This window comes from Andrena cerasifolii, chromosome 3 (genome assembly GCF_050908995.1).
Source record: "Andrena cerasifolii isolate SP2316 chromosome 3, iyAndCera1_principal, whole genome shotgun sequence".
Classification (NCBI taxonomy): Eukaryota; Metazoa; Arthropoda; class Insecta; order Hymenoptera; family Andrenidae; genus Andrena; species Andrena cerasifolii.
Window position 1 is genome coordinate 14,665,185 of NC_135120.1, and position 19,777 is coordinate 14,684,961.

The following is a 19,777-nucleotide window of genomic DNA, read 5'->3' on the forward strand; positions in this document are numbered from 1 at the left end:
ATGTGGATTAAGACCGGGGATCCGAATGACGAAAGTGTTAAGGTGGAGGATTTAAATATGGACCGCGGATGGTGCTCTATCTAGAGACGCGGCAGCGTCTCGACGCCAAGTACAGGAAAGAAAGTACAGAAAAGACACCCTGTATATGTCGACTGTCGCTACCGCTATCATTTACTCGTCGCCGGGCTATTCCAACCTAACCTGAAACTTATTTCATTAATATCTCATCACGCCTGCAATATTTCCTAAATTTAAAGGCATTTTTCTGATGTAAACCGCATATAAGCTTTCGAATAAGACCAATTTCAATAAAATCGGTCCGCGCGTAACAGAGATATCGTAATATCGTCTCATGGATCAGTCGGAAATTTTAAGATTTTTCTTCGTCTTCTCCAAGAAATTTTTTCGTCAACATAATACGTATACGCGTTACACGCACACCTTCAGCCAACAGAAACTAACACATGTTTCGTTCGTCAATCGCTATCTTCACTATGCAATCTACTCCAAATTTTGACAGCTTACCGTCAAGTTATAACCAAGTTATAAACGTGTTTTTACAAATATGTATCGTTGTACCATTGAATTGCAACCAAAATGCAGTCTCAAACACAAGGTAAGTTGCCGAAATTTGAATTGCGACATGTTTGAATATCATCGAACTGTTTTTTATTTGTAACTAATCTGAGGATTTTATGTATATATATACACACACACACGCACACATATATATATATAGTGTCATCTTAAGCGCAGTTGGAAAGCACCTTTATGTACTTGCAGCTCATTTTGATTTCACATCTTTTTTTTAAATTCTAATTATTATTATCTTCTATTCCTTTGTGATTTATTTGATTTCATGTACTTGGCGTAATTTTTTTTTACTTTTTTGAAGTTTTTTTATGGGGATATATCGTTACACTGCGGAATCGTTGACGGAACGCTACGAAAGTATGCGGAAACGCTGCATACATTAATCAGATTTGCATGTTGGGGATCGCCTCGGTGGTGGATCCCGCGATCATCGAACGCCGAGCGGTTAGGAAATTATATCGGGGGAGGAATCGCGCGACGAAGAAGCCGAGGAAGAGACGGGGCGATAAAGGGTAAGAGCGAGTGGGTGGAAGTGGAAGATACGAATGAAAGAGAAGGTGGCGAAGTAAAAGGGTCGAGGCCGCAATGAGCCGAGCTTCCACGCTTCCCCTAATTACATTTTCATACGAACCGTTTTCCCCTTTATTTTCTCGTGCTGTCCTACGACCATTTTTCCCGGAGCCAACTCAACTTCCCAGGCTCCCCGTTACCCGTCAACGTCTACCTCTTTCTTCTGTTTCTCTGTCTCCGTTCGCGCGTTCCAACCCTTCCACTCCGCCTGCTTTTCTCGTCCGCTGGAAAAACGCTTTAATACGTTTTTGCCGCTCGTCGTTGCTCGCGATGGGAACACCAGCGGCAGGGAAGGGGGCGCGGAAGGGAAACAGACACAACATGGGAGGAGGGATGAAAAAAAGAAGGAATATCAGCTTTCTCGCAGCTCGGGGTCGAGAAGTGCAAGGTGAATTTCTCGTTTCGCGCGCGACGCGGGTCCATCGGGGCTGCCGGCGGGCAACGGATCTGGACGCGCGAAATTTATTTGCTTTCTGCTTTCTAAAAAGCACCCAGCGTCGGCTCTTTGTTTAATAAAACTTTTTCCCCGCGAGAAACTGCGCGCCCCGAATCGTTTGGGGGGGAAACCGAAGCGACAGGGCTCGTCTAAATTGGGGCAAGTGGAAAGTTAAGCGAGCGTTCGATACCTCGAATGGAAGGATGTATTTTTTTCTAACTCTGAGATATCACTTCGGCGCTTTAGTTTCTAGATACTGCATTCCAGTTTACCGTCCGCCGGAGCCCCAGTTTCCCGCGGCCGTCCCACCGCACACCTTTGCCATTTAGGAAATGGCTGTCGACTGTCGGACTCGAAACCGCGCGGATGCCAATTTTTTGGCGCGCGGACGGTAAAAGTGGCTAAGAGCATATCTGCCCGCGGATACAGGAATCCGCGAACGAGAAAGTTCCCCTGCATATTATCGTTCCATCTCTGTGCGCCACGCAGCTCCGGCTGTATCTTTTTAACGCGAGCATCCAGCAGTCCCTTTTCAGATGCGTATTACATTTTTCTCCCCCTTCGAAATCCATTTTGCAGAGTACGACACGTTTGGAGCGGTGCATTACTTTACGCCCCACCCCCCGCGGTTGCTTTCTATCCGCCCGCGGATAGTTAAATTCCATCGTTTTACGAACTATCGATCGCGGTCTCCATTACGACACTTAGAGCTGGTATTCCTTTCGTTCCTCCCCCGGAGCGCGCCGGCTCGTCGCTGGCATTGTCCGTGGGGCGGCGTCCTTTTTCACCGACGATAACGCGACACCCCGACGTTTTCGTGCTTTCGTCAACGTCGGTTTTTACCCCGTTCACCTCCCTTTTTCAGCCCTCTCCCGGAGAGTGGATCTCCTTCACCCGAGATAATCGCTTTAATACGTTCCCAGCCGCCGCGCCGGTCTCTCCTCTGTGAGATATAAAAGCAGTTGTCTCGTAAAAGTTGCGGGACCGATGCTTACCACCGCCACCCCCGCTGTGCCGGGGGCACGAAGAGACGCGGTGCAACTTATCGATCTCGGTTACCTTTGGAGCGTTTCTCTTTTAATTTCGCCGGAGGAACGCATCCGGTGCTGCGGTATTATTAAGTACCGTGGTAAAGTGGTTCCGCGGAGGGGCTGGGATTGACCCCGTGGGAGGGATGCCACTTGGCCATCTCGAGGGTGGTCGTGATTATACGACGGACACGGATCGATCGCGGTCTGATCGAGATGGAGGAGATAAGTGAGAAATCTACGGGCTGTTGGACGGTCACGCGAACGAATAAGCTGGGGATATGTTGGCACGCGTACCGCGCGATGTAAATTTCTGAAACATTGCCTTTCACTTACGGTACGTTGGACAATGGGGACTCATTTAATTAACGGTGAATCGGGTTCAACATGTACCGTCCGTATTCTAAATGCGAAAGTAATATTACGTACGTAATGGACACTTCGTGGATCACAATGGTGATCTTTTAGTAGATTATAAAGTAAACACGGTTTATAGAGGACTGTAAGGATCGCGTTATAGCACGTCACGAGCAACATGGCTGCGTCGTCAAATTTAATTGACTCTCCTTCCGAGCAGCAGTCGCTCAAAGTAGATAGGGGGAAATTTCAACGCTACCTATGTATACAAACAGAATATTATGCGCGACAAAGTACGCGTTTACTTGACAGAAGAGAACGAGGTCGGGAGAAATAAAGCTTCAGCTTGCCGCGCTAGGCATCGATGCTTCGAATGATAACACTTTGAACGTGGTGTAATTGAATCGCGGGCTCCGTCATTTCGTTAAGTCGCCGTTTCGGCACGAAAGACACGGGTGGTATTAAGTATCTCGTAGGAGAATCGACGGGACGATGTGACGGTGGTATTTTAAAGACAAGTCGGCCCTGAACTTTCGCCCAAGTTAACGCGAGTAAATGCAAAGATAGGAGAAAGAATGGCCGACGGTTGGGAAACTTTACGTCGCTTGTTTTGCTCTCCCGCGTTTCCTTAAGAATCGAGCCTGGGGGAAAGAACCCGAGGGGAAGGCAATCCTGGGCTACCTGCGCGGAAACTTGTCTGGAAATTTAAAAAATCCGCTTCGGCTCTCGATCGCTGAATTTATGGCAGATACAGTGAGTGTAAAAAGTATTCGTACACCGAGGAATTCCAAAGGAAACTTTGTATAACTCGGTTCGTTAATAAACTTTCTTAATACAAATATTCATACATATTTCTATAAATGTTTAGAACGAATTTCATAAAAAAAAAGAACCCAAATATTCGCTTAATATTTGAAAATATTCTAGAAAATATTCTAGATCGCGGTCTACTGACAATTCGAGAAATTTCCAAAAGACTTTTACACTGATTGTGTAAATTTATAATTATTTTCCTTTCTTCTACGGCAGTTTCTACGCTTTTTCGACCTATTATAGTTTTACAGTTAGTAATACTGTTTGATTTTTAACGCTACTGATCCCGATGTTGGTTCCGAATATACTGACATTGTTGCAGAATGTTCAGACGTGATCGCCTTTTGATTACAGTATACACTAGCCCTACACAAAAGATGTACGAATACTTTTTTGCGCGTCCATTTCTGCAAGTTTATCTGTTTTTTGTTAATATCTTTGCAAATGTTAAGGCGAATAAAATTTGTTTACGCAAAATCTATTCTACAAACATCGAAGAATATGTATTAATCATTTTTCTTCGTTAAAATGTATTACTGACATGGATATACAAAGTTTTACTTTAAATTGGTCGCTGTACGAATACTTTTTACACTCACTAGAAAGAAATTTATACAACGAAACTTGTGTCGATAATTTTATTGATCTCTGAGTACATATATACACAGCGCAATTATTTTGTATTAAAAATTGTATATGTATCATTTAGGAATCCTGTTCATAATGGATTCTCCAGGCTAGAAACCAGGGATGAACACATTTTTTGTATAAATAAAATTTCGAATAACGAATAAAAATTAAAAAAATTATTCGTCATTCGTTCGTTAACCCGAGTTAACTTTATTCGGCGCATGAATGATTTTGTTAACTTTTATTCGTTAGTCGAAATTTTATTTAAATAAAAATTTTGCCCATCTGTGCTAAAAACTCACTAATGGAATCTCTAAATATCATACGTTTCACTTTGACCCCATGGATCTCCCCCGAAGAATATCCTCCCTTAGCAAAGGCTAATCACCGCGTGTCCGCCGAGACGATTTTACTCTCCCTGGAAAGACATGGTCACATCGGTTCCACGGCGCGACCGCTTAAGTTCGCTAAAGTCGACGAACAGCGTGAAGGGTGCGGGGGTGGAGCAGTAGAAAAGAAACGAACGGAGAAGAATGGTCGGGTGGAAAACCTTCGATTCTTCTTTTGCGCTCGTGCGTTTGTTTACAGTGGTCCCGAAAGGAGAAGAGGTTACGAGGAGTAGGAGGGAGAAAGGGATGGGCAGCGCAAGGGAAAACTACGCGGAACATTGTATACGTAAGAGGGGCAGGGAGGATGGGACAAGGGTGAAAGAGACAGCGCCGCGGAAAGGTGGGCTGGGGAAGGGTAGGTGGGGAAGGGAGATTGGGGAGGAAGGTAAAAAAGGATTCGAGGATTCTCGAGACGAAGAGTCGAGTGGTTGGGTGGTCGAATAATAGAGCTGCCCTTAATACCGTCATCCCCCGCTATGCTGGGTTAAACGAGGGAAGAAGCTGACGGAGAAAGCGGCTCGGGTCGGACTGCGAGACTCTCGCCGGAGCGAAGGGAAACGATAAAGATAGGAAAGAGAGGGTGAGAAGGACTGGGGGGAAAGAGATGGAAGTGGGCAGAGGGGGTAGTAAAAGTGAGACGAGGAAGAGAATAGTCGCTGGTGGTTCGTGCCATGGGGGTGGAAGGGCGAGCCGGGGTAGGGGAACAGAATAGAAGGGATGATAACATTTGTATCATATTTAACGCTAGAACGAGCAGGTTAAGGGGTGGAAGACACCCTCCGACTCCTTCTTCTGCTGCTTCGGTGTTTCAACGTCTCCTCCTTCTCTCCCGCTGCGCCCCTCCTGTTCCGCGGCCTCTTTGCTCTCGTCCTCGTTCCTCCTACGCTCCGTTTCTGCTATATCCTGCCTCTCGTCGACCACCTTCCTCCATCCTTGAGCGCCCTCCACCAGCCGAGTAATACCACTGAAATCAATACCACCACACTGGCTTCTATTTACACAGGCTCATCGTCCCGTACACAAATTTATTGCGTGTCCCCAGCAGCTCGAAGCACCACTCTGCTCCTGTCGGAAATGGATCGCGACGGAATCACCGTTCCGACCTGAAGCGTCACGCCGAGCTGCTGGCCGATTTAGCCGCGGCCAGCAGCACCGTCGTTGATTCAACATCCACGTCCGTGTCGCCCTCCATTCTGACTGTACCTTGTAGCAACTTTTCGTCGGCGTTCCAGGGGGTGCGGGTCCTTTTCAGGATCGCCGAAACCACCTCGTCTGGGCTCAGCCTCGCCTCGTCACCAAACAGACGAGCTTCGAAGTCGAAAGACACTCGCGCGTCCACGCTGGAACCTCGTGAACTTTAGTTACCTGGCTGGGAGTCATTGTTTGGAACTGGATCTGCTTTGCATAGCTGACGGGTTCAGGGGAGGAGCTGTATTCACTCTTTTCTACTTTAGAAGCTGTTCACATCCATTGTCGCATCACAATTCTGGGAAGCAGGCTGATTTAGAACCGTAGGACGGGGCGAGCATTCTTTTCTCTCCTCGAGCATGCGAGACAGGGACCTGCGCGACGAGGTCCGCGAGACCATTCGTCAACCCTCCGCGAATCAATTTCCGTTGCAGGGTCGCGTCCCTACATACGGATTCCAGCCGCGTTTGCATCCACCTTCGTACGTTTCGCGGGGAATCACGTTAGTCACGGCTAATTTTTCTTCGACCGCAGCTCGGTACCCGCTCCCTCGGCCGCGCTCGCAACTCGCGCAACCGCAAGTCGTACTAATTTCCCTACGAGTACAGCCCAACTCCGTCGCAAGTCCCGCCGATTCGTTCGCGACAACGACTGGCCGAACTAATTACCAAGCCGCAAATTTTCCTGTAAGCAAGTCGCGCCAATTTTCCTATAACCGCGCGCCTCCAATGATCCCCGCGTCGTGATTACATTACGAAAGTTGCCCTGATTCCCTCGCATTCGACGGTCACCCTCTATTTTCAGACCCAATGCACCTAATTTCCCACCGACCCTCCACCTCCTCGTTCCGTGGCAAGTGCATTAATTTCTCCGCCATTACGAATCGTTCTATACGCAAATACCGAGCTCCAGGACCTCCTGTCTGCCCCTTCAGCCGACGCGTTTAAAACACAAGCATCCGAGAGCAGTCCGGCCAGTAGCGATCTCAAGCTTTTCGCCGACGGTTTTCCTAAATCATTCCTGACCAGGGACGCACACAGGTGGTTTCTTCTCGTCGGTGAACGATGCACACAGGCGATTACCTTCGCCACCGGCGTCGTATATACGTGGCCTAACAGACGCGTAATGGATGGATGGGCGTTGTACACGATATTACGTCATTAGAAGGGCAATACTATCGCGTGGCACGTTTTCAAGCGGTCGTGTGCGTGGCTGGCGAGATGTTGATGGGGAAGCAGTGCAAAGAACCCGCCACTACCTGCTCCACGATAATTAGGATATAAACCACCAGACGTTGTTGAATTATTAATCGTCCCGCGGCACCCACTCTGTCTTCTTTCGGCCGCGTCCTCCTGTCCCGGCCGAGATCGAGCGGGAAATGACGTGTTTGCAGCCTTCGCACTTGGAAAAAGGAATGCGTAATTAGCGTGGGATTTCGCTCGTAAGCTGATTAAGATTATCCAGAGTTTCGGCGCGGATAAGAATTGGGGATGAATTAAGCGCGCGTATATTTTTAACAGGCGATCGTACGCGCTGGTCAGCGTTGCCCGGCGATAAAATCGGGACAACCCGTCGCCAGTGTTAAAGAAGAATGATACGACCCTGCGGTGTTTTAAACTCTTACAAAATGTGCCTCGTTTACGTGGGGCTCGCGTGAGTAGCTTCGCCGCGAAGTTTCCGTGAAAATTAAATGCCCCTTGATGCATAATTCTTCCTTCTTCCCCGGTCCTTATTTATAGTTCGGTTAAGCGCGGCCGTATCACGCCAGGAATGTTAATGCGATGATAAATTTATTGCGCGAAAAGTTTACGAGCGAGCCGCGTCGTGTTTGCAGGTCCTTTTTCAACATGCGAATTATCTTGCTACCGAATCTACCCTTCGATCAGTCTCCCGCCAATGGGCCTGTCCTCGCGAGCATCGTAATCTATAATTTTCCTGAATACGAGACTGCGAGTGTGCATAGATTGAATTTACAGAAGAAACTGAAGACACCTCAGAGGTCTTTTAAAAATATTCCATACGATTTTAGTTTCCAGTTTACTCGCAATGCATTCGCGCTGTTTTGTGACATTTTTTATCCCGATCCGCGCGATAGATCGATCCTCCGAAATATCGACGATGGATCCAGGGCTGCCTCGCATTTAGAGGCGGGAAAAGGCGAGAGCGAAGTTTTAAGCGGTTCCGGCGGGCTCGCCGCGCTGGCACTTGGAACGCTTCGCGCGTATAAGTTACCCGCTCCCGTGTGCCCTGCTTTGAGCTCGTTACACGCCACGTACCGAGGGGCTGGTCGCAGCCGGGAACAAGCGGCTTGTAGAGAAACTGAGCGATAACTGGTAAATAAACGATGAAAGATACGTGAATTACAAATTGCACTTTCCTAGCCAAGCCGCGTTATTTACCATTCCCTGGTGTTCGACGTTGTTTATCGCTTCGCGTTGAACAACGTGCATACGTGTACCCTGGCTGTACAGTAATCGCTGTTCCCCGGGAACTATATCTACACCTACCCACCCTAACCTTCGATTAAGTTACTTCGAGGATCCTAAAAGGACAGGGTACTCGATGCTGCGGAAATAAAGTAACTATATTTAATTTCATAGTTTAGATTCCTTGAGCCATTGAAATTAATTAGGCCGCTTAATTGAACCAGGCTCCTTGACACTTATTCTAGTAATATTTGCGTCTGGAAAATGAAGATGCTCGTTTACATACGTACAGAAGAGAAAGGCACTTCTGCTTTCTACGTAATAGTTGCATTAGCGTTGTACGGTAAGAAAGTAATTACCACGACAAATGAAAGCAAGCGGCTTAAGGATTGCCAAGGATGATGTAACCGCGACGACCGGAGAGACCCCCGGTATCGACAAACGACCGAATTTCACACGCTCCGCGTGGCATGCCGTGACCAACGCGTGCAATCTCGCCTGGAAAAATGCCGCGAGAGCCGGGCGCGATTTTACAATTGCCCCGGCGCGGCTGGCTCGCAATGCGGCAAAACGCCGGGGCCCCCTCTGTATCTCTGGCGCGTCTGCACACGTCGAACAGGCTGGCCATTAAGTTGCCAGCGCAATCAGAAAGGTTCCCGAGTGATCGATGCGCGAGTGTCAAGATTAATAATATGTCTCTGAAGATGCATCTGCCGGCCTGACGCGCCTGGAATATAGGTCGAGCCCTCCTCTTCGCCCGCTCGCCGGGCTTTCCGCGGAAATATGTACCGCGACGATCGTTAATGCATCTCCCCGATACATAGAAGGAATTATTACGCTGACGACGGGAGGCGAAGCGTTTGTATTAAATGCCGAGCGTCGCGTGATTTCGCAAGGGTATCCCGTTGCCTCTTCTCCCCATTCTGTGCACTACAGAACCGTGATTTTCTTTCAGGAGAGCGACGGGGAAAAGAGCGACCAGGACTTGGTGGTGGACGTCGCGAACGAGGTCAGTTCATCATTCAGATTCAATTCGATATTATATTTTTAGCGCCCCTGTATTCATTAAGTCCCGCACGATGTGGCGATGAAGAATCGAGGACCCTTCTTTCGCCCCCTACCCCCGAGGTTAAAACGATGACTGTGCATCGGTCGGTAGTCAGTAGACATTTTCCAGAGGTCTCGAAATCGATTCGAAGTCTGGTCACTTGGGCTTTTGGTTTATTTTATTTGTTTTATTCTTTACATTTTAGATGCTTCAGAGTAGTGTTCCTTCGCGAGTAAATTTTATAATTGCTTATTTCTTGTTTCTGGAGAGATACTATGATTTCTCGAGAAACTTAAGTCTAGGAAAAATATCATAAATCTCATTTATTTTCGTAAATTATTTTCATGAATGTATTGCTAGTTAATCGCGAACGTATAAACACATCTACAATTTATAATACATCTTATTAATAACATTAGAACATATACGAATTCCAATAGAAAATCACAGTACAGAAGATTCGATATTATTAACTGCTGAAGGTGCTCTTAAATTCTTATTTAAAAATTTAGAAAAATTGTATACTGAATTAAGTAGCTAATGAGTTTCTTGTGGCTATTAAAGAAGAAATATAGAAAAGAGGAAATAAGACTATTGTATCCTGTATAAAAATTTTGCATGATCCAGAATTTCTTCCAAAAGGGTCAAAAGACGCATTTTTCAATTAAAACCCAAGATAGATATATATAAAACGTCAAAATATAACAGTAACAGATTTTGCCACAAAAAAGAAATAGATTCGCTGACGCTACATTGTGCTATTTAAAAATAAATTTTAAAACCAAAAAGTAACGTTTCGTTTTGTACAAATTTTGTATCAAATACATAAATTTACCAATCATATTTAATATCTATTTTTTCATTTACACAAGTTTTGTATAAATTAGACAGGAATAATCATTTAATTAAAGTTTTCTTGCGTCTTTTGATAAATATTGTCACCATTTTTCCAAAAATATAAATTTTGCAATATTTTTTTCAATTTCTCCAGAATTTTTGTTTCTCGTGATCTCATTTCTGATTTCTCGAGAAACAAAAAATATAGAGAAATCGGGAACACTAGTTCAGAGCGTGAGCTCTCCTTGAGATGGTCCTCCTCATTGGCTCGTGATTTCATTAGCATTATTTATGCGACGTAAACGCCGGCTGAGTAGAAAATTACGGGGACGGCAAAATGTTTGAAATCGCGAGAGAATAGAACGTAATTTGGGAAGTTTCCTGGAACGCAAATTTACATACGTACGTTCGTTTCGTTTCGATCGGTAGGACTGGTTTGGCCTGTTCCACTGACTTTATTTCAAGTCCCTGTGGATTCGACGTGTACAGTTGTTGCTTTAATCGTTCTCATTCATTCTGCCTTTCTTTGGTTCGTAGTTCATAGATACCTACTAGTGATGTAAGCGCTACAAATAGGTAACAGCTGTTTTATACGCGGATCTGCAAACAAATGTTATCAGGGAATTAATGATCGTTCCATTCATTAGTTGTATACGCAGAGGCTCTTTTGCGAGAGTTGGTTTGCGGATCCGCGTTGAAGCGTCCCTTTCTTCTTCTTTTCAGAGATTTCGGGGCTTCTGAAATCTCGAATCCCTTTTGTACCGCCATACGTATAAGAAAGACGGTTAGCTCCTACGGTCTCTCATAGAAATGTTCTCTTGTTTGCCACGAAAAGGAGGCGTCGTCACCCCACGCGAACGGCGAACACTCGGATCCACGCGAGAACGGTACCCTGGAGAAGCTGAGTGCTCCGGGACACGCGGGACCGACTTCCGGCGCTGGCTCCACTTCCGTAAAAGACAGGCCACCCTCGCGGAGCGGAAGCTCCTCTGCTCGTAGCACACCGTCTCTGAAAAGTAAAGATGTAAGATCTCGCGGATAGCAAGCTTGTTCGGCGCCTAATCGGTCCGGTTCCTTCCCTTCTCTGCCTGTCAGTACATTCTGCTTCTGCTTCTGTGTCGCAATAAAATCGAAACTAATCCCAAGCTCGCGTCCACGGCGAGACGCCCAAAAGCGGAAGACCTCGGCGTTCTCGTGGTTTTCGAAGACGCGGGAAAGAAAGAGGCCGCATAACGTAGGAAAACACTGGACCTCGAGAGCGTTGATACCTGCGGCAGCATTATCGCGCCGTTCCATGGCGGAATATCGAGATCTAATTGCCCCCCCGCGGCTTCGAAAACAATCGAGATACTTGGACGCCCCCTTTTTAGCGTACGCCAACTCGACATCGTGAAAATTTGTCCCACCGAGTTACGGATAAGTCAATTTGCACGGGAACTGTCGGGTGGAATCGTTTCGACCCTGCCCTCTCCCACGCTACCAACCACCGTCCCCTCTCTACGCTGTATCCCACCCCGCCCAACCAACCCTTGGTGCCTGTTCCTCTGGTAAATCGCTGAACCGGAAGCACGCGCCTCACGATCGCGTTCTAGGCGAGGATCGATACGTCTCGTTGCTTTCGTGTAAACTCGACCGTGAAATTTACAATTCCTTTCTCTGATTGCGCCCGATAATAAACCGGCGGCGTCGAACGAACCTCCCCAGATCGACAAGCCGGGTACACCTGTGGCGGCGGCGAGGGGGTCGCGCAGCTGTACGCCAACTATGGGCGGAATCCCTGGGCCCTTGGCATCGCGAGTCTATCATCCGCCATCGTCGCAGCTAACGCCACCGCAGGGCTATCAGGGTTTGCCGTCCCGCGGCAATGAGCCGCCACAATCGTCTTCGCCGTACAGCAACTTGCCATACGCCAGGACTTCGATGGTACTTTTCGTTGTTGGCCACTTTTCCGCTAGGGACCAGCCGCGATAAACATTGACGAGCCGCGCTGGTTAAAAGCTAGTCCAAAGCTAGCCAGCTGTTGGCTAGACGAGTTGTACCGCTTTGCAGAGGTGTACCATGTGCAAGCGTGCCGAATATCCTGATGTCTTGGAAGGAACAGGGAACAGAAGTGGGTGGGAGCCTCGAGTGTCTTAACCTTTCGTTACCCGCGCTCTATTTTATAACATATATTTAAAACTTCAATGTCTTCTCTATAAGCACCGTGAAGCTCATCTCCATCCGTTTACTACTTCCATAGCTATAATGTACTGAAAAAAAGTTAGCACTTAACTTCAAACAGCTGTAAAATCGACATTTTTCAAAATTTCGAAAACCCTTCGAGGTGCGTTGAAATATCACTAAAGACTACATGTTGAAATTTCAGCGATCTACGAAAAGTTACTCCGAAATCTGTCCGAGTTCGCATGGAATGTCCCAATAGGGGATGAGGAATATTATATAATTTTATATAGCAGTTTAGTGGGCCCCAGGTTAGTCGCTATATCTCTGCAAGGCACAGTGCAACTCGACGTTCGATAACGCGTGAGTGAAACGAGCTAGCTAGTCGCGAAAAGATAGAGTCCGTGTTGGTCGCGTTGGATCGTGGAGCATGTCGGGATTGCTGTACACCGTTGGAAAGATCTTGTCTTTTAAGTGGGAATCTGCGATCAGATGGGGCAGCTTGGAAAATGGACATGATTACACTTAACATCATTTAAATGTGCATTCTAAATCCTAGTCTGGAGGGAGCTAGCCATCTGTTTCCCTTGTTAGCAAGCTCGAAGCTGTGGACCCGTTTCTGAAGGCGACTCCATCTGATGCTTAGAATAACGACGGTATCATTCGATTCCTCTTCACTGGGGATTTATGCACAACGGTGTAATGGCAATCATAGAGCATTCGTTTGGTCCAGAACACAGCTGAATTTAATGTGCTTCCTCCAGCCTCTGTGGCGTCGAGTATCTTCGTCGGAATAGGGACGAGATCAGGGCTCGTAGGTGTATCGGTGTTGTTGAATACTATCGTGAATATTAACAAATAACGTCGCCCTTAATAGTTTCACACGTCACCGTAACGAGGGATCGAGCACGCTAACATGTACCAATCACTCGATGATCAATTAACTCGCTTATGTACAGTAAAAACCGAGTAGCCCTAAATCGAATCTCTTCTGAACCCGACAAACGACGAAGACGTGTCTACCTCACACTCTACCTCTGTCTATCACCTCCGATCGTCGGGCATTTACGTAAGAACTGATGGATCTCGTTGACTTTTGCAGCTCGGCTTTGATGGTCACGTGAGGATACCTCCGACCAACGGGATGAGCAACGTTCCCGGTGGTAAAACGTATGTAAACGTCGACTAACATAAACCGTACGAACTCCGATCGGGGGCCAAGATGGTCTTACGGTAGCATCGATCAACCGCGCCCGATCGGGCGAGCTTGTCGCGCCTTTGAAGCGTTAACTCGTAACGCCATTAATTTCAGTAAAGACGTGGCGCGTTTGTTGCTCGACTTGCAGCCGGCGCGAAGCTTTTAAGTAATCGAAGCCGTTGCCTGGCGCAACGACAAAGCCATTAACGTTTTACATTTCACCGCAGAGCAATCTCGTTCCATGCGAACGGCGAGGGTGAAATGCAGCCCGTGGCGTTCCCCACGGACGCTCTGATAGGACCGGGAATTCCACGTCACGCGCGTCAGATTAATACCTTGACTCACGGCGAGGTTGTGTGCGCCGTTACCATCTCGAATCCGACCAAGTACGTCTACACAGGCGGCAAAGGGTGCGTGAAAGTCTGGGACATCGGCCACGAAGGCGGTGGCAGTATCAAGCCCGTATCGCAGCTGGACTGCCTTCAACGCAACAATTATATTAGGTCAGTGTCTAGAATCTAGAACGGTGATCACGCCAGACGACACCGATGCAAAATTTATAGCGTCTTCCGACCGCGCTGTAGCTCGCAGGAGCATGCCGTGTTTAGTGCGAGAATTTATGTCGCTGAACGTTCCATTAAATTCGCTGCGAGCACACCTATAGCGTAGGGGGAGGTTGTCACTTAATTAAGGGATGGAAAATCGCCGATTTTGAGAAGTGTAAAAGTGCTCTTACTTCTGGGATCTTGTACGAGGGCGTAAGGGTAGTGACGTTTATTGGAAGATTGCGTCAGAGTGTTTCTATTTTCAATTATTGTACATGATAGGAAGAGCATTACATACTGCGTCTACATAGTCGGTTGGGGATCTTCCCTTGTTAGAACTTTACAACTGGTACCCTTCGTGCTTTATATATGTACCGAGAAATTCAAAAACTTATGAAACATTGGAGCTGTATAGAGGATATACAGATACGTATTACGCAATTTTTTGCTGCTCAAATTCACTCTAAGGGGATGAAATTGATCCCTGAAAGTCCAGCTATTTCCCGATTTTGTGTTATAACCAGCGTATCACTTTTACGGTAAAATAACTGTTTCAAACAGTTATATATCGGCTCTGACTGAAACAGTTATGAAGAACCGATATTCTGAATAACTGTTATAAGGAACCGAAATTTCTGAGTATATCGATTTCGGTTACGGTTCTATAACCGATATTATATCGGTTATAACGGTTCTAGTTAACCGTTATTTTTTCGGTTCTATATCGGTTCTGAAACGGTTCTGGAATTGAAATAAGTAGATATTACGCTTACAGATTACTGCATATTAAGAATTTATTTTCAAGAAATATTGCTAAGAAATTCAATTATCTATGATTTTGTTAAGGTTTAAGCGAATTACTAATATATCATTAAGTAGGTTTCCGTTCATTCTTGAGCGATGCGGAGATAAAATAAATTTCAATGCCGAAAATAAACGCTCCACGCTTACTTTCGTTGCTGGTACAGCTAAAAGTACTTCCGCTAATTTGTATAATTCGGATGTATTTGTATTATTCCAGTGCAAAAAAATATCAGTGGACGATTTTAATCGCGGTTCTTTCAGAAAGTCGTCTAACTTATTTTCAACCGAACAGTGCGACGTACTATTTCTGGATTTAGTTTGTCCACGGACTGCTTCTGCATTTCATTTAACAAACTTTCAAATTCATCTTCTTGTACTATATGAGATGTATCTTGAATTATACAACTGTTGTCTTCATTCGACGCTTTTTCCGTTTCTATACATAGTTGCTCTATTCTGGTGTATGTGTTTAATAGACAATCTTTAGCAGCACGAATTAGTGCATCTGTTAAAATGACATTGTATCGAGGGTCCATGTATATTGCAGCTAAAACAATTTCGCTTTCAAATAATGCGGATTCTCGCCTCTTTATGTTATTAACAAATTCAGTTGCAAATTCGGTATTTTTTTTTTTTTTGACTTCCATAAGGCATCGTTGCTAAATTTCGTGTAAATCACCGAGTAGTAATAACTCGCTTTGTAAACGCTTCGTTGCGATTCGTGCGGGTTTGAGTACATTAATTAATTCAATCATCTTAGCCCATACTGATTCTGGTAGTTTTAAATCATTGTCCTCGATTTGTTCACAATATTCTTTTAATTCTAATAATCTTTTAAGCACATCAAACGTAGAATGCCACCTTGTTACACAATCAAGCATTGCACTTTTTGCACGCACTGCCAACAAAGTGGACTTTAAAAGAGGTGTGCGTAATTTTTTTACCACTTTCCTAACTTTTCCACAATTTCCAAAACTTCTTGTTTTTTTAACGAATCGCTAATAGCTAATTGTAGCGCATGAGCTGCACATTTAATTGTCTTAATTGTAAAATCAGGTGTTATTAGAAATTCGTTATCAATTATTTCAGTAGAGTCGTTATTATAATCGCAATGCTATTTTGTCCATGTGCATAATATCTTATTTTTAAATTGCTTGCAGATAATTATTATGTGGAGAATTTCACATCATAAATATTTTATTTAGTATACCGCCAGAAATATAAAGTCACATTTATTTCTTACACGGAAAAAATATTGTATTTTTTAAGAAATGGCCAAAACTGGTACAATACCTTAAAGTGGCCACAAAGGGTGCATCTACCCTAGTCCTAATTCGAACAAGTACCTTCTGTTTGAAAGCGCTTTTTCTATCTCTTACACTTCGCAAGTTATAACACAAAATGGAGAAATAGCTGGATTTTCAGTGGCCAATTTCAGCCCCTTAGAGTGAATTCGAGCGGCAAAAAAATTGCGCGATACATATCTATATATCCTCTGCATATACTCTACAGTTTCATAATTCTTTAAACTTCGGGCTTGGGAATCTTTCCTTCTAAGTATCCTCAGAATTCAAGCTGATCGACGTTCGATGGTATGTACATTATTATGAGAGAAGGGACCGTGTGGACTGTTGGCAGATCGGTGAAGCTACTGCCCGACTGCAGAACCCTGATAGTCGGCGGCGAGGCGAGGCAGCTGATCATCTGGGACTTGGCCAGCCCGACGCCGCGGATCAAAGCGGAGCTGACGTCCTCCGCGCCCGCCTGCTACGCGCTGGCCATCTCGCCGGACTCGAAGGTCTGCTTCAGCTGCTGCAGCGACGGTAACATCGCCGTATGGGATCTCCACAACGAGATCCTGATCCGGCAGTTCCAAGGGCACACGGACGGCGCCTCCTGCATCGACATATCCGCGGACGGGACGAAACTGTGGACGGGAGGGCTGGACAACACCGTCCGCTCCTGGGACCTCAGGGAGGGCAGGCAATTGCAGCAGCACGACTTGAACTCGCAGATATTCTCGCTGGGCTATTGCCCCACGGGGGAGTGGCTGGCGGTGGGCATGGAGAACTCCAAGGTCGAGGTGCTCCATGCATCCAAGTCCGACAAGTATTGCCTGCTCGTGCACGAGTCCTGCGTGCTGTCGCTGCGCTTCGCCTCCTGCGGCAAATGGTTCGTCTCCACCGGCAAGGACAATCTGTTGAACGCCTGGCGCACCCCGTACGGCGCCTCGATATTCCAGGTGAGCGTCATCCCTGGATTGGGATCGATCTCACTGATCCTTGGCCGCGTTAATTGCCACGGGGCACTTTGATCTGTCATCAATGCTCTATGCACAGTTAAGGGGGAGTTGCACCTTGTTCGGCCGAAAAATAGGTAATTCTTTGTGCAAAAACGGCGCGACAAATTAATTTGAGGTTTGGCAGGCTGTTTTATTGTATCCTGAACTATTGTTCTGAATTTTTGTGTGACAGTGAAGAAAAAACATGGCAGATACAGAGAGAGAAAGAGCGTTGAAAAATAATCGGGTGGTCCTGATGTTGTTGGAAAGTACTGTAAGAGTTATCTGGAACACAAAAAGGAAAAGAGATTCTTAATCTATATGAATGTGGCTATTTGTGGTAGTAAATGCATTAAGAAAATGAAAGCACTGTTAAAAGGACAGCCTTTTGAAAAAAATGAGGCGCCCTGATTTCAGTCTGAAAAAGGTTTTGCCCCAGAATCGGGAAAACTTCATTAAATAAAAAAGGGACGGTAACAGATACGGCAATAAATTTACTACCACAAATAGCCACATTCATATAGATTAAGAATCTCTTTTCCTTTTTGTGGTTCAGACAACCCTTACAGTACTTTTCGTCAACGCCAAGGCCATCCAATTGTTTTTCACCGCTCTCTCTGTATCTGCCATGTTTTTTTTTCCACAGTCACACAAAAATTCAGAACAATAGTTCGAGATACAATAGAACATCCTGCCAAACCTCAAATTAATTTGTCGCGCCGTTTTTGTACAAAAAATTCACAAAAAATTACTTATTTTTTCGGGCCAACAAGGCGCGATTCACCCTTAAACAGTTACATAATTGCTGCTGCTACCGTTACCGAAACAGCTGACCACGCGGGAACCCATGCCATTGTTTTTGTTGCAGTCGAAAGAGTCCTCGTCGGTGTTGAGCTGCGACATCTCCGCCGACGACAAGTACATCGTGACCGGGTCCGGTGACAAGAAAGCCACTGTATACGAAGTGATTTACTAGATACACGGTGAAAGACGTTCACGTTTCCCCCCTACCCTCCCCCCGACCGTCGGATACCCCCTCCCCCCCCCCTAGACTCTTAACACGCTCCCCCATTTTTTCGGGGAGGATCGTACAAGTGAGACTTTTAGCAGCCTTAGGTACCTAGAGACTGTTACCGCTGTGTATATATTACGTACGAGTCTATACTATACGGTAGAAAGTCGCGTTCAAGGGAAAGCAGGGACGAGAAGACGTGGAAGAGAGGAACGATAGAAGTGGAGAAAGGCGAGAACCCATTGTGCGTGGCAGGAAACCCTGTAATGTATATTAGAGTTGCGTGTGCGTGGCCCGATGTGATTACGGTAGGATGAACACTTTTTCTTTGTCGCGTGTATACAACGAGGAGACGCGTTAACGTGGGACGTTTACCGAGCGACTTTTGCATGAGCGTCAAGTGACCGGGAAAGCCTTGCTGAGAAAAGAAAAGAAAAAAAAAAAACAGGAAGAAGAATGAAACGGTGATGCTAGATACGGTTTTTCGTGATAAGTACCTAATTATAGAGTTCAACACGCCTGAGACAGAGATAGTTCAGAAGATAGTTGACGAACGACGACGAAGTTCATCCCGGAGGCCTCTCTACGAAATTATCAATGTTCTCGTTGCAAAAGAAATTTTTCCCTCGAAACTTTTACAATTTTTGCAATCACTGTCCCTCTTAGCGTGTCTTGCCGGGCGAGGCTGGCGTAGCCGTCGCGCGCATCGAGCCCTTTCGAGACGGTGAGCGACTATAATCATCCCCCGGAAGCGTGCAGCTGTAGTTGAAGAGCAGTTATAATCTTCCTCGAGTCACAGTGCGATACCTTGTGCCCGTAGTGCTACGCGACAGCGATAAAAGGAAGGCGAGCGAAGGGTAAATGTGTGCGCATCGTGTTCTCGTTTCGCGCGAACGTTGCGAAAGGGTTCGATCGTCCTGAGCGTTCAGCGAGCTGATCCGTCGGCGCAGCAATTAGGAGACCCGCGAGGAAATTCGCTCGACAGTGTTAAACGACGATCACGCCGCTGTAAACGCGAGATATATCCGCTGTGGGAGCAGTGTTTGTGTATTTGTCTAAACGCAACTGGCCATGACCATTAATTTTAAATATATCAATTAAAAGTAATCGTCCCTTTGTGTCGATCGAGAGTGTCGCATTTGCTTGGACAATCGCCCGAATTCTTTTCAGGGGTAGACGCGGTCTTGATGGTAAGTAATTCGATTCTCTGTTTAATGGAGCTTATGAGACAGGGCAGGCGCTGTTAAACGATGTCCAGACTTAGGATAAAATGAGAAGAAAAATGGGATAACTGCGCGGATGAACAAACTGTGATGTATAGAAAGCATTAATTGCAATGTGGCAAGGGGGAGAATATGGTTGTTGCCTCTAGTGTGAACCCAAACTGCCCATTTCACGCCTCATTCAAAGCAGGTAAGTGACTTTTATTTGTGGTGCTGCAATTATCATAGTTGGAAATTA

General features: G+C 46.0%; 1 protein-coding gene across 13 annotated transcripts in view; it reads left to right on the forward strand.

Moving 5' to 3' along the window:
* Gro (TLE family member transcriptional corepressor groucho) overlaps nt 1–19,423 on the forward strand; it is an 88,886-nt gene extending 69,463 nt beyond the window's left edge. For 9 of the 13 annotated variants that reach the window (XM_076809431.1, XM_076809421.1, XM_076809423.1 and 6 more), the window contains 7 exons: nt 9,387–9,440; nt 11,152–11,340; nt 12,021–12,239; nt 13,579–13,646; nt 13,902–14,177; nt 16,662–17,265; nt 18,173–19,423. In XM_076809431.1, coding sequence (XP_076665546.1) covers nt 9,387–9,440; nt 11,152–11,340; nt 12,021–12,239; nt 13,579–13,646; nt 13,902–14,177; nt 16,662–17,265; nt 18,173–18,280 — 1,518 coding nt within the window. In that variant the 3' untranslated portion in view covers nt 18,281–19,423. The remainder of the gene's footprint in view (nt 1–9,386; nt 9,441–11,151; nt 11,341–12,020; nt 12,240–13,578; nt 13,647–13,901; nt 14,178–16,661; nt 17,266–18,172) is intronic. The other 4 variants (XM_076809430.1, XM_076809432.1, XM_076809434.1 and 1 more) reach the window with 4 other exon arrangements.
* The last annotated feature ends 354 nt before the right edge of the window (nt 19,424–19,777 follow it).